General features: G+C 35.8%; 1 protein-coding gene across 1 annotated transcript in view; it reads right to left on the reverse strand.

Annotated features, from left to right (window-relative positions):
* Positions 1-13,052, reverse strand: part of LOC127691930 (vomeronasal type-2 receptor 116-like) — a 30,226-nt gene extending 17,174 nt beyond the window's left edge. Inside the window, exons 1-3 of the mRNA XM_052191840.1 lie at positions 12,853-13,052; positions 5,253-5,541; positions 4,058-4,864 (exon numbers count right to left, since the gene is read on the reverse strand). Coding sequence (XP_052047800.1) covers positions 4,058-4,864; positions 5,253-5,541; positions 12,853-13,052 — 1,296 coding nt within the window. The remainder of the gene's footprint in view (positions 1-4,057; positions 4,865-5,252; positions 5,542-12,852) is intronic.
* Positions 13,053-15,387: the final 2,335 nt, after the last annotated feature.

Consider the following 15,387-nt stretch of genomic DNA (forward strand, 5'->3'; position numbering starts at 1 on the left):
AATGTGGAGAAATCAAACGGATGTCCAACTAGAAGCTTCACTGCTATTAACTAGACTTCATGTGCTAGAAATGCTATCAGAGGAGAAAAATAAATATCAATGATACACAACTACAAACACTGTGTGAACTACAACAGAGAATTGCCTCTGAGATAAAATGGTGCACTATTGACATGAGTTCTGTTAGTGAGACCAATCACATTCTGGTTGAATTTAAGACCCACTCCATGAGATAGAATTTGTATCTGACACTGTAAAAGTGTCCAAGAACCCAAGACTAGAGTGGCCACAGACTTTAGGAGCCATACAATACTCTCAGTTTCCTAAAGGGACATAGCAATACAATTACATCAAAAGATACACTGATACACTTATGTATCAGTGCCTATCTCAATCATTATTAGAGGAGAATTACCTTGCAGTTATAATCATTAACACAGACACACAGTGAACTGTACAATACACAGATGAGAGAACTTGGGGCACTCATTTCTAAACGAGGAGTCCTTAGCAAACCCCCATCCTCAATATTAAACATCCATGTGAAAGGTTTAGAAGGATTATAAAAGTCAGAAAAGGTGAAGGACTCTAAGAAAACTCTGTCTTTGGACAAAAGACTGGTGTATGAATTAATACACAGAGATTATTAGTGCACAAACAAGGCATGCATGGTTTTACACCAAACAAAATCAGATCACAGTGAAAAGGAAATAGATGTAATATCTCAAGAAGCTATTTGCAATTGATACCTGCAAGAAAAGGGAAAATGAATTTTCTCAACTGAAGTGTCTCTCAGCATATTAACCATAATCCAGAAAAGAAATTGGCCATTAAAAAACAGACTCCATGGTATTTGTCTGTTTTTTAACTTTGTTTTATTCATTTTATCTTATTTGGTTGTTAGTTTTAATTTTCTTTTTTTCATATATGGCAACATGTACACACAGAAACAGAAAAGAAACAGAGATTGAATTACAAAACAACAGAAATGCCTAGAAAGATAGACAGACATAGAGAGACAAAGAGAAGGAAATGTAGAAAGAAGGGTAAGGAACCAAAAGGGGTTATGTGAGGAAAATGCAAGATCAATCTTATCTAAAATCTTTTTAAAATGCTGTTAGTAGCTTATTTATTTTTATTTTATGAACATGGGTGTTTGCCTGCATGTATTTGTAATGGTGTCATATCCCATGAAAACGGTGTTACAAACAGCTATTTGTTGCCATGAGGGTGTTGGGAATTGAACTGAGGTCCTCTGGAAAAGCAGCTAGTATTCTTAAATGCTGAACTATCTCTCTAGTTCCCTGAAAAATTTTTAAATAATACAATTAATTTTGTGAAAAATGTTTCTTAAACATTAAATCTGACATTTGTATCACCTTTGACAAAATTATTGACTTCATGAAAGGTAATGTCCAATATTTCATGTTATTTTGCTAATGATTTAATATTCTAATATTTTACATATTATAAAATGAAAAGGAGAGAAAACTCTTAATTGATAGAATAAATCCAAGAAAACTAGCTTTCAATATCCCTTGTTTCTTTAAGACTATTGTTTTGTCCCCATTCTATTTAGGATTGAAGCATCTACACGTTGGTCTTCCTTCTTTTTAAGCTCCAAATGGTTTATGGGTGGTATTATTTGTATTCTGATTTTTTTTTAACCTAATATATATTTATCAGTGAGTATATACCATGTGTGTTTTTTTGTGACTGGGTTACCTCACTCAGGATGATATTTTCAAGTTCCATCTATTTGCCTGCAAATTTCATGAATTCATTGTTTTTAATAGCTAAGTAGTATTCCATTGTGTAAATGTACCACATTTCCTATATCCATTCCTCTGTTGATGGACATCTGGGTTGTTTCAAGCTTCTGACTATTTTAAATGAGGCCGCTATGAACATAGTGGAGCATCTATCATATTTTATGTTGGAGCATCTTTTGGGTATATGCCCAGTTGTTGTGTAGCTGGGTCTTCAGGTAGAACTATTTCCAATATTCAGAGGAACTGCCAGATTGATTTTCAAAGTGGTTTTACCATCTTGAAGTACCACAAGCAATAGAGGCAATAGTTCCTCTTCCTTCACATCCTCTGCAGTTTATGCTGTCACCTGAGTTTTTCATCTTAGCCATTCTGACTGGTGTGAGGCAGAATCTCAGGTTCGTTTTGATTTGCATTTATTTCCCTGATGACTAAGGATGTTGAACATTTCTTTAGGTGCTTCTTGGCCATTCCAGTTTCCTCAGTTGAGAATTCTTTTTTGAGATCCAGACCTCAGATTTAATAGCGTTAGTTGGTCCTCTGGAGTCTAGCTTCTTGAGTTCCTTGTATAGTTTAGATATTAGCCCCCTATCAGATGTAGGGTGGGTAATGATATTTTCCCAATCTGTGGGCTGTTGTTTTGTATTATTAACAGTGTCCTTTGACTTACTGAAGCTTTTCAATTTTATGAGGTTCCATTTGTCCATTGTTGATCTTAGACCATGAGCCATTGGTGTTCTGTTCAGGCACATCCCCTGTGCCAATGTATTCAAAAGCTATTCCCCCTTTCTCTTCTATTAGATTCAACATATCTAGTTTTAAGTGGAGGTCCTTGATCCATTTGGACTTGTGCTTTGTACAAGGGCATACTAATGGATCATTTGCATTTTCCACATGCTGAATTGAGTTGGAATTTTGATGGGTATTAATTGATTCAGTAGATTGATTTTGGTAAGATGGCCAATTTTACTATGTGAATCCTTACAGTCCATGGCCATCTTTCTACCTTCTGAGGTCTTTTTTTATTTCTTTCAATCTCTTTTCTTCAGAGACTAGGAGGGATCTGGGAGGGAGAGTGGATGGGAAGGCCAAAAAGAGTGAACAGGATCAGGCATTGGAAGGGATAGCAGAGAAGTACAGAGGGTCAGGAAGTTGAATAGCAACGTGTAGCAGTGGAGGTTTCAGAACTCTGGAGGTAGCCACTAGAAAGCCCCGGATTCCAGGGAAGCAAGAGGCTCCCAGGACCCAACAGGGATAATGTTAGCAAAAATACCCAAAATATGGGGAGATACAAGCTGTAAAGACCACTCCAGCAAATTAGCATTGCCCTCAGTTGAGGCATAGGGACACTCGCCCACCTCAAAAATTTAACCGAGAAATGTTCCTATCTAAAGGAAAGACAAAGACAAAAAAATCTAATAGAGGTTGAAGGAAAGGCCATCCAGAGACTGGCCTATCTAGGGACTCATCCCACCTGCAGATCAAAACCTGACACTATTGCTGATATGAAGAAGCATTTGCTGATAGGAACCTGGTATAGCTGTTACCTGAGATGTTCTACCAGCACCTAATCAATACACATGCAGAAACTCAGAGTGAACTACCAGAACTGAGCTTACACCAGAGCTGCTACCACAGTGGAAGAGCTATGGGAAGGACTGAAGGAACAGAAGGGAATTGCAACCCCATATGAAGAGAAGTATCAATTAACTGGATAACTCTCAGGGACCTAACCACCAACCAAAGAGAACACATGGAGGGAGCCATGGCTCCAGATATAGATAGAGCAGAGGATGACCTTATCTGACATCAATGGAAGGGGAGGCCCTTGGTCCTGTGGCAGCTTGTTGCCCCAGTATCATAGGGCATGCTAGAGCAGTGAGGCAGGAGTGTGTGGGAGAGTGGAGAAGCACCCTCATAAAGACAAAGAGGAGGGAGAAGATGGAGAATAGGATAGGAGGTTTGTGGAGGAGTAACTTGGAAGGGGGTTGATTTGAAATGTAAATGAATACAATGATTAATAAAAAGAATACTGTTTTTGGGTCACACTACATATATTCAAACAACAAAAATAAACTCAATAAATTGTATTTATACATTTTGATACACACACATATAACAATATTGAAAGAAAAAAGGCAATCAACTCAAGAAAATATTGAGTAGACACACCTTAATGTCTAGCAGAGGACAGAGTAGGAGAAAGGTATAATTGTTTCAATTAAACATATTTTTAAAACATGGGTCATTTTGAGAGTTCCAATAGCTGCTAATGGAAGACACTTTACCTTTAAGCAATCCTGTACTATCTGGGTCACATGTTTCAGTTGCTGAAAATCTATTCTTTGAAGGATTATTTCATGAAGGGCATGGGCCACAGCATACATAGCATTGTATATATTGTAACACTCATCATTCATGGCCATAGCAAAACTGTGCCATGGTAACCATTCCCATGAGTTTCTGGATGTGCAATGGTTTGGTGTTTTACAGTTAGATTTTAATATTGAACAGTTAGAGTACATCCACCCCAGTCTTTCAGAAGAAAAATAATGCGTGTCCTTAGAAAGATTCATTCTGTGAAAAAAATTATTTAAAGTTGAAACATCTCCATGATATTGTGAAATAGTAAAAGTCCCATGGAATGAAGCAGGGCTGAAGTCTCTCTCCATTGTGAGGGCATCCCATTGTGAAGTAGTGAACCAGATTTTCTGTGTGCCTAAATATTTCCAATGTTTAAAGCTCACTTCTAAAGCAGTATTCATTTCTCCATAAATTATAACAACATTTGCTGATGAGGTTATTATTTGGTTGTAATATATCTCAGCCCTTGTTGTAAATAACTGCATGTTCTGTGGAATCACATTCACAAAGGCTAAACAGAGTCCATTTCTTTGCATTTCTTCTCTTATATCTAAGAGAAATTGAATACCTTGGTCATCATCTTGGATAGCTAGGCCTACCCATGTCCAGCGGAAATGGAACAGCAAGGATACCATGGCTTCAGACAGAAAACTGTCTTTGGGGGCAATCTGATGCAGATTAGGAAACTTGTTCTGGTCACTCAGGAGAGGGTGGAATGGTCCATATGTAATCTAAAGGAAGCAGAACAAGAAAGCAACATGAGGAAGAGGGTTGCTGTCAAGGTCAGTCTAAGTTGTTAATTTTATTAAAGAACAGTTAGAAGTTATATGAAAAAATATTTGCAGTTCATGTCCAAAGTATTACTTAACTACCCACAATCCTCTAAAAATATAGAGTCAACTTTAAGCCTTCTAGAAATTCTTATTTCCTATAACTCTACCCTTTTTTTCTATTTTAAATAATTCTTGAAGCTACATCAAGACTCTGATTATTAACTCTTTGAGAAACATAGATCAAGGTGTATAAACCTACAATACCCAATCTCTTTGATGACTGCAGTTAACAGGCAGTATCCAAACTCTTCCACAAAAACAAGCAAACAAACAAAACCTATGTTACCTGTGGAATGAAGTTGAGGTGAAGAATTGCTGCCACTTGTGCAGATGACACCCACCATGGGCCTGTAAGTACTACTTCACAGTCACCTGGATTACAGACATAATTAGGAACAGTGTGATAATATTTTGTCATTATGTTTAGAGTAGTGAATAATGATAAATAAGCATTGCATTCTCCTTTAAAATATGAAATTTCCAGAGACACATTGGGTAAAAGGTAGGGGTTATTGTTTATCTCCTCCATAGCAAAATACAGTGACAGAACATACTGGTATATTTTGGAAGGCAAACTGAAAGAAAATAGAAAATTATGATAATTATAAATGTAATGCCCAACAGGCGTATTTTCCAACTGAATTGACTAAATATTGCAAACTTAATGTTATTCCCCTTAAATTCCTATTTGAAATCATTTCCTGTTTTTGAAAGTCCAATAAACTTGAGATCATTACAGAAACATAAGAATCTTCAAATTCATAAGCATTAATTAAATTTTTTCATAAAATCCAGTTGATTACATTCATGTTCTAGAAGGAGCAAGAAAAAGGCATATATGCCATTCTGAGCCTGAAATGGGCCTCTTATCAGACATTCTATCTACTCCTAACTTAATTGTAGTGTTTCCATCATCAGGAGCTATGATAAGAAACACAATTTACTAACTATGGAATTTATTGGATTCTCTCACAGCTCACTGCACCAAGACAGTAATATAGGTAATGAATATATAGTTTATATAAGCTTGCAACAGTTGGTCACAAAGATTCTTTAAACTCATTCTTACAGAGGGCAAATATTACCATCCTACTTTGCCCCTCTTGTTTATTTATTCCTGTTCTTCTAATCATTTTCTAATTGTATCCACAAAATGCTGAATGATAAATATCTCAGCTAATAATATTTATCAAACTAGTTCACAATACTTCATTATTTTTTGGTCATTGCAAAATTTTCTTCATTTAAGATGGGCCAGACATAATGACAGATTACAGTAGTTCTAGGACCAGCAGGTGGATGTTTGAGCAGTGTACAGAACTGTAATTCTACTGTGCGAATTCCAAGACAGCCAATTACCCAAAGAAATACTGTCTCAAAAATAAAAACAAACAAAAAGGGTTATGTCATCATATTGAACTAACATTTATTTTAGTAGCTAAAAAATATCAAAATATGTGCTATGGTGTGTCTTTATCTACTCATATTTTATATCTGTCCCACATTTGATTTAGAATTAAAAAAAGAAAAACATGAGATAAGCAGAAAAAGTAGAATAAAAAACCCCTTTTCAATTTTGCTACCCAGTTTCACAATCTTACCCAAGAATTACTTATTGGATTTTATTTTTAAAAATATTCCATCATGACATCATCCCTCTACTCATTTCACATTTTCTGTACATTTCTATTAGTACTAGATTTAAATTTTAATCAAATAAATTAGATCACCATTTCTTGTGGATTCTATGGCACCTCAAGTGCAAAGAAAAAAAAGGATGGACTTGCTTTTCAATTGAACATCTACTTTTGCCTTATCCATTATTTTATTCTTTCATGTCCTAATTTTCCTCGTTTGCTCCAAAATACATGCCCTATTTTATGTGTAGCTGTGGATCAGCATATCCTGTCCTGTGTTCCTTCCAGAATATGTCTTACTGCCTTACATTATCTTTTACTTTGATCCCTTTCACCATAAAATTTCTCCAGTTTCTGAAATGGTAGATTGCTAATTTCTATTTTCAATTTTTTGTTTTATTTCCTTAACCAATATATATATAAAATCATGCTTTTGAATTTTGGTTTAAAATAGTTGATTTAGTGTCTACATCTATTTTAGTTCTAGATAGCATTTTGCTTTAGTGTAATTGAGAATACCTAATTTGCTTACATTTCATGACTTTTCCTTACATGTCTTGACCTTAAATATTTCAAGACACGGAATTCATGGAATTTTAATTGAAGATATTTTTCCTGTATAAAAATCTTAGACAGGGTGCTGTAGAGACACTTCAATACATACTGATTTTGTAGAGAACCCAAACTGTTTAATCAAAAGAAAACATGCCAGCCCACAATTACTTGTCATTCCAACTCCAGGGGATCTGAAGCTAACAGCCTCCATTAGCATCTTCACTCACCTTCACTTATCCCCACCATAAATCAATCAATCAATAAATAAATAAATAAACAAGATATACACACACATACATGTGTGTATTATGTATGTGTGTATTATGTATATGTGTATGTTATGTATCTATGTATCTATGTATATATGTACATATGTATATATGTGTATATGTGTATATATATGTATGTGTATATATATATATATATATATATATATATATATATGAAGAACTTTAAATTGTGGATTGGACCTAAAATCCAGACAGAAAGTGATTGGTTATTTTCATGACATATGTGCCACTATAGTAGCCACAAGCATTGGGCAACTTGGTGATCATTGTTTCTGTGTCTTATGAAGTTCACAACTGGGTAAGATTTGTGAATTATTTTTCTCCCTCATCAGTGTATATAGCACCTTCCAGACATATTGAGTGTTATTCACTATGGAAAAAAATCTTGCAGCTGTGTAGCGGCTTGTATTCTCATGCCAATTCTGGTACTCAAAAATACTGCTTGCAGTGTACCACATGTAAAATAAAGGAAGCCTGCCCCTTGTTGGATCTGACTGGGAAATAAAGTTGCAACAGCCAATGACTGAGCAGGGAGACAAAGGCAGGAATTTTATATTTCCTGGAAAAGGGACAAAGAGAAGAATGGTTCCCACAATGAGAGGGGTGTAGGACAGACTACACACCATGAAGGAATAAGAGAGTGAGATGGCAAAAATATAAGTGCAAAGGAAAAGCAACCCCATGGGAGGCCTGCCCAGAAGGAAACAGGGCAACAAAACTAAAATATATATTGAGAAGATGTTAATTCAGGAATAGCAGGTGGGGTGTGGAAGCTGCTGGGAGGGTTGGAAGTGTTCAGCCATTGAGTTAGTAATGGTTGTGTCTAAGTGTCATTATATTCATGAATCCAGAGAATTCTGGTAGGTGACAAGTAGTATGATCATCTGTTGTAACCTCAAAGTGGATTAACAATTCACCACTACAGATGGTGCACAATGCGGTGGGCTAGTACTAATAAAAATTATTTAGAGACTCTCAGATGGAATACACACACACCACGGCGGAACACTAAGAGTTAGGGAGAATTGGCTTCTTAGTGGGCTGCAGATTTTGCTTGAGCCACAGGGGATTAATTCCTGCAATTTAGAACTAATAAAAAGAATTTGGGCTCAGAGGTACTTGGAGCTCCTGCTGTGCAAAAACTCAGGCTACAAGAAGGCAGAGAGAGAGAGAGAGAGAGAGAGAGAGAGAGAGAGAGAGAGAGAGAGAGAGAGAGAGAGAGAGGCAAATGGTAAAAGCTACCTGCTTCCCACAACCAGATACACAAAAATAGTGATGATATTTTCTAGCTCCATCCTTTTGTCTGCAAATATCATGTGGTCCTCATTCTTAATAGTTTAGGAGCATTCCATTGTGTAAATGAACCACATTTTCTGTATCCATTCTTCTGTTGTGGGTCACCTGGGTTGTTTCCAGCTTCTGGCTATCACAAATAAGGCCACTATGAACATAGTGGAACACGTGCTCCCGTTGCATGATGAGGCGTCTTTGGGGTATATTCCCAGGAGTGGTATTACTGGGTCTATTTCCAACTTTCTGAGGAACCTCCAGATTGATTTGCAGAGAGGTTGTACAAGTTTGCAATAAAGGAATGCTCTTGTCTCCTCAGCATCCTCGCCAACATGTGCTGTCACCTGACCTTTTGATCTTAGCCATTCTGATTGGTGTAAGGTGGGATCTCAGGGTCGACTTTGGGTAACTCAGACCCAAAAGGACATGTATGGTATGTACTCACTAATAAGTGGATATTAGCAAAAAAGAAAAAAGTACACAATACCCAAGATAACAGTTCACAGACAAAACCTCAAAGTTTAGGTCAGCAAACTGAAGGGCTGAAGTGAGGACACTTCAATTCCACTTGAGAGGGAGAAGAAAGCAATCACAAGTGGTGAGGAAGAGAGGGACCTGGGAAGGAAAATGGATAGGAGGTTGGGGCACAGAGGGGAACCTCATCTGGTGTTTTGTGAGAGAAAAGGACTGAAGTCCTGAGGACCAATAGAAAGAATGGAAACAGGCACCTCGGGAGTTATGAAATTGGGGGTCCCTCCAGAATGCACCAGAGACCTGGAAAGTGAGAGACTCTCAGGCTTCAAAGGGAAGGGCCTTAGCTGAAATGCCCAACAGTAGAAATTGGCTACCTATAACTCTCCACGTACACGCGTCCAGTGATGATTTGAATGAAACCATTGGCCCACAGGGCTTGGAACTATTTGGAAGTTTGGCCTTGTTTAAATAGGTGTGGCTTTGTTGGATTAAGAGAGTCATGGGTGATATGCTTTGAGGTTTCATATGATATAGCCACACCCAGTTTCACTGTCTCTTCCTGATGCCTGTCAATGCAGATATAAAAGTCTTAGCTACCTCCTGAGCACCATGTTGGCCTGCATGCCACCATGCTATCCGCCATGATGTTATCAGGCTAAACCTCTGAACTGAAAACCAAATTGAATATGTTTTCATTATTGGGAGTTACCAATGTCGTGTTCTTTTCCCCAAACTACCACTGACCAGGACACTTTTCTTCTGAAAATGCTCTTATTTTCTTCCCTATCTCACAGTATACATGAAAAGGCTTATTATATGATGAAATGACATCAAAGGCATCTGGGTTAGGCATGCCCAAAAAATGTAGAGTGGAATAATTTCTTTTATCAACAGAATTTTTCAGTATCTTCTAGGATCTTGTTTTTAAACAAGGAGATATGCAATTAAATATCAGGAAAACCACAAAAGACTGACAAGTCTGGACAGTAATACTTAGCCCAAAATAGAATGGAAAATATCACTAAAGAGGAACATGATAGTCAAATAAATATAATGAATTAGGTGATTGTCAAAGATTTGGTCAATTCATAAGAATGAATCAAACCAAATTAGAGATCCATATGAACTGTAGTAATATAGTCAAGTATAATTATGGAAAGCCTAGGGAAGAGATTTTGCTTAGGCAAGAAGGCTAAATGTCATCATTGGAGAATAATTAGTGTTTCTCAACTTGGCTGAAAATGATAAAAACTTAGGACGAAAGTTATAAGACAATTACTTAATTATATAGTTTTGTTTATATGATTATCATAAAACAAACTGCTTGTGATAACAGTTCTGAATCACAAAGAATATGTCATTATATATAATATCAATATTTTACTAATTAGCTACAATATATTTGAGAGTTCAAAATAAATATATGTAGAAGATATAGTAGAAAATGGAAGATAACCTTGTGTGCATGTGGAAATATATTTAAACATATTCTTCAAAAGACAAATTTTCCATAAGATTATTTCTATAACTTGTGCTTGTAAATAATCATATTTTAAAACTAATTTGAACCACTAAGTTATAATTGTTTTAAAATTATCTTACTTACCTCATAAAAATATATATGTGATAACATCACTATACACACCTAATATACAAGACTACATTATGTCAATATCAAATAAAACCAAGTGTAGACAGGTACAAATGTATTTTAGTAATTCATATTTATGTTTTTCTCAGATTATAAAACCATATGTATTATATTCCAAAATCTGAAAAAGGTTTATCAATATTGTCATTAGCTATTTAACACAACAATAGATTCTATTAAAAATAAGATATTCAAGTATTAGGGGGATATATTACTATGCTGGCCATGTAGAGCAGCTATATATAATATAAAAATACTGATTTATAACTTGTGACACATTGCTGTATAACAGAATACACAGCAGAAAGATTAAGTTTGAATGATAGGGTTTTGTAAGAAGTTTGTAGATCTCTTAAAATCTAAAATTTCTATAAGTGATACCTTGGACTTTTGAGGGCCTGTAGCATTTCTGTTTATATTTGTTTTGTTGTTGTTGTGATTTTATATCTCTATAAGGACTACAACTTACACTTCCAATTTTAGCTGGTAGAAGCACAAATATAGTGTGCAAATAAATATTTGAAAAAATTATCATTATTCTAAAATTATTTACCTCTTATGACGTTAGGATTTTTAAAAACAGCTATGAAATCTTTATAAATCTAGCACACAGGGGGATATGCCACCTTGGGTTTGGAAGGCACATAAGCCAATCATGCTCTCCAACCACAGAAAACCTTTTCAGTGCCCAGTTCTGAAGAGAAGTGAGGGCTGAGGCATTCTACATCCTGATGTAAAGAGAATGGAATGAAGAATAGCAGAGGGAAAGCCAAAGTCAGTGTTACTATGGCTTACTGATTGCTGGAAACAAGGTTTCTTTTATCCTCTATAACTATACTACATTAGTTCTTAATAACTACACATAATATTGTTACAACTGAAAATGAATGTCATTCACGTGAAATTCTTACACACACCAAGAGGTGGATCCTAGAAGTTTCCACAACTGAACATCTAAATACTGCACACATAAATTCAAGACAGAATATATTTTAGCTGATAACAATCAGTATTAAAGTGAATATAATGCACAGGCTCATAAAAATATGTGAAGTTTGAAAATATATGTAAGTGACATCACTGTCAGAAACTGTAAAGAAGCACAAGACACCATGCAAACAAATGTTAAGATGCAAACATTCTCAACAGCAGTAGAGATGAACTAGTGTGAGAGGCTTTATTGCTATTGTCAATGATTTGCATTACTGCTAACCCCATCATTCTAGGATTTGGCAGGGAAAGAGAGCAGCAAAGCTTTCAGTGTTATCTAGTTTTCTATCAGGAGAACAGACATTCTGTTACAATTACCCAAATGTCACATCCATTTATTTCTTGACTAGAATTCTGGAAATTACTAACACCTCTAATTGTGGACAGGGCATATTTCACAGTGAGGTACCTCACAAATAGAAAGTCTAAAAAATATCATATCTTTCTGAGGACTTTTTCTGTACTCAATATCAGGTCCAAAACTGACAAAAATGATGGTGTTCAATCTGTAGAAGGAGTAGGTTTGGTCACTGTAAAACATTGACCCTTGCAGAATGTAGCAGACCTCTTGCATGGAATTTAGGTTTTGTATGCCAGCAAGAGCTGCAGTAATAGACACTCCCAGGAGCACTTATCCACAGTCTCCTAAGACTTTGCTCATTGCATTGGTTTCAACTGAATTTATACAAAGATGATTGGTCGACATGAAGTGGAACATTTCAAAACCCAGGGATATTTAATGAATCTATTTTGAGAGTACGATGTCTCTAAGTTGGGAAAATTCTAAGAGAGTTTAGTAGAAAGAGACTCAAATAGAGACTGAGCCATTAAGGAATGTAAAATTGGTGCTCAGAAAAATCCCCAAATAAACTGTGGCAATTTTATAAAGTTCTGGTTCAGAAGAAGAAGAAAGAAGTTGGTTGACCCATGTACAGATCTCTGACACTGTGGCGATGAGAATCATGAGGTAGAAAACAAAGAGCTGCAAGGAGAACTCACCAGGATGTAAAGAGATACTTAAAAAAGTCTTTCGGTGCAGGCTCCTCGTCCGTGTAAAGGAGAAAGGCACAGTCCTGAGGCAAGTCACCATCGCAGTTTTCATTGAACTTCACTCTCCAAAAGCACATGTTTTCAGTTGAACTGCACAGAAGAAGAAGAAACTTCAGGAGCAAAAGTATAAAAAATGAAGTGAACATCATTTGTAACAGTCACACTGTAAGCCTGAATTGTGTAAGGACCAACAGTGTTACTCAAACATGTTATATAGACTATTGTGCATATATGTCTGCTTTTATTATGCTTGTGGCTGAAGAGGGCCCAGATAACCCTCAATTTCTTTCTCTCCAGTTTGTACCAAACTCTCAAGAGGGATAGAAAATACCCTGGCCTCAGGTTCTGCAGCTGCTTTTGACATTCAGGCAATAAACAGTTTTCAAAACATGTTATGAGAAAAATCTTCAGTTGCCTTGGGTGCTATGATTTCATTCAAGCCCCTGGTGTGAGTTCCTCCTCCTCACAGGAGAACTCCTTTTGAGCAAAATACGAATCCTAACAGGCCATTTGTATGACCACATTCAATTTCATTAATGAGTGGATTTCACAAAGGCATCAAAATCTCTAGAAAGCTCAAAACACAATAGCCATGATATGCTCAATTCTCTGAGAGAAGTATGGGTAAAATTGCAAACAAAGTTCAGACCACTCCAGAGCATTCACTATGCCATATTTAAACTACTCAAGACAACACACATGTGCAGAATCATCAAGAATTCAATGTGATTTCAACATTGAGAGAAGCAGCCATAAAGCCAAATCCATGCATTTGCCAAATAATGATGACCAAGTATTACCTGGTCTTTCCTACTCTATGACTACATTACAGCTTTATGTAGAGTTCTAAAACATGATTTCGCCTTCATTCCTCAATTCCTATCGATTTTGTTGATGTATTTCTTTACCTACACCATTAAGTTCCTCCAATGTTTATATTATTTATAGCAATTTCTTTCTAGAAATCACTTCCATATATTTTCTCCTTTGGAGAACCTCAGGTAAGTAGACAGAAATAGAGATTCAGGTGAGATAGACAGAATTAATGTTGATAAAAGAAGAAATTCATCATTCAAGGAAGAATATGGAATTCTAATGTGCAGAATGTGTAGTATAGTGTGTACTTTCTGAAACTGCATTTGTTTTTCAAAGAAAGTATAAACTCTCACCAAAGACACTGAACAGGGAATCCAATGAATGTGGGAGAGCCAAAACTGTACGTTTTAGGAGGGATAGAGCACACCAAGAACACAGGCCCAATGTAGCTAAGGAGTCCTCACAGAGAAGGAAATTACAAGCACAGGGCCTACAAGGGTCTGAACTAGGGCCTTTTCCTATGTTATGCCTGTCATCATGGCGCCTTTTTCTGGGACTCCTAACTGTAAGAACAGGTTTGTTCTGACTCCTTTGTATGCTTTTGTTACTTGTTTCTCCTCCTGGATTGTGTTGTCCAACATGAATATAAGGGTTTTACCATGGGTTTTTGTATCTTATTGAGTCCTGTCTTCAGTTTGTCTCTTATAGAGTTGCTCTTATCTAAAGAGGAAACAGGGGAAGGGGTATGGATTTGAGGGAGAAGAGAAGTTGAAGGGAATGAGAAGGAATGTAGGGAGGGGAAACTGTGATTGTGATGTACTGTATGACCAAAGAACCCACTGTCAATAAAAATAAATAAGAGCCTATGCTACCGTTAATTTTCCTTATCAAAATTCCTATTATTTTATATTTTATATAATCCAGCTAACATTTCTTACCAACCATCATCATCCCTACTTTTATAACACAAACATGCACTTAACTGGACCAAATTCTACTAGATGATGAGAGAACTGTCAACAATACTATTCAAATTGTTCCATATAAAAGGATTAAAAGTCCTTTTTTTTTGTTTGAATTTATAATATGATTGCATTTCCCTTTCTTCCCTATATATACCTAAATACATGCAGAAAACATACTCATTCTATGTAATGTTACTTGTATGTATACATATTTAGAAATATTTAACATATAGATTTTCATTCATTTTTAATATTTCTTTAATGTTTTCTCTTTACTTTTGAGATAGTAATATTATATAACTTTTTCATTTTTAAAGAAAGTATATACTTTAATGGCTTCTTTGCATATTTCCTATTGGACACAATTGTACAAGCTTATGTTTTCCATATTCATTCCTCTTCTCATTGATTTTAAATCCTTACCAAAAAAAAAATCACTTTTCTAACTTCCATTTCCAGACTTAACAGACACAAACACATATGAACACACACACACAATCATATACACAGGCACATATGAATGAATACACACAAGTACAGTCCATATATGTTTGTCTACAAGATAAAATGTGGTAGTTGTTCTTTTACCATCCTATTTCTTCATATGTTTTCTATTCCCAAGCCCTATTTAGAATAGTCCTCCCCAAGTACACCCTCCTTTTTGTCAATGACATGTATATATAATGGAAAATGTTACAATCTG

Source organism: Apodemus sylvaticus, chromosome 9 (genome assembly GCF_947179515.1).
Source record: "Apodemus sylvaticus chromosome 9, mApoSyl1.1, whole genome shotgun sequence".
NCBI lineage: Eukaryota > Metazoa > Chordata > Mammalia > Rodentia > Muridae > Apodemus > Apodemus sylvaticus.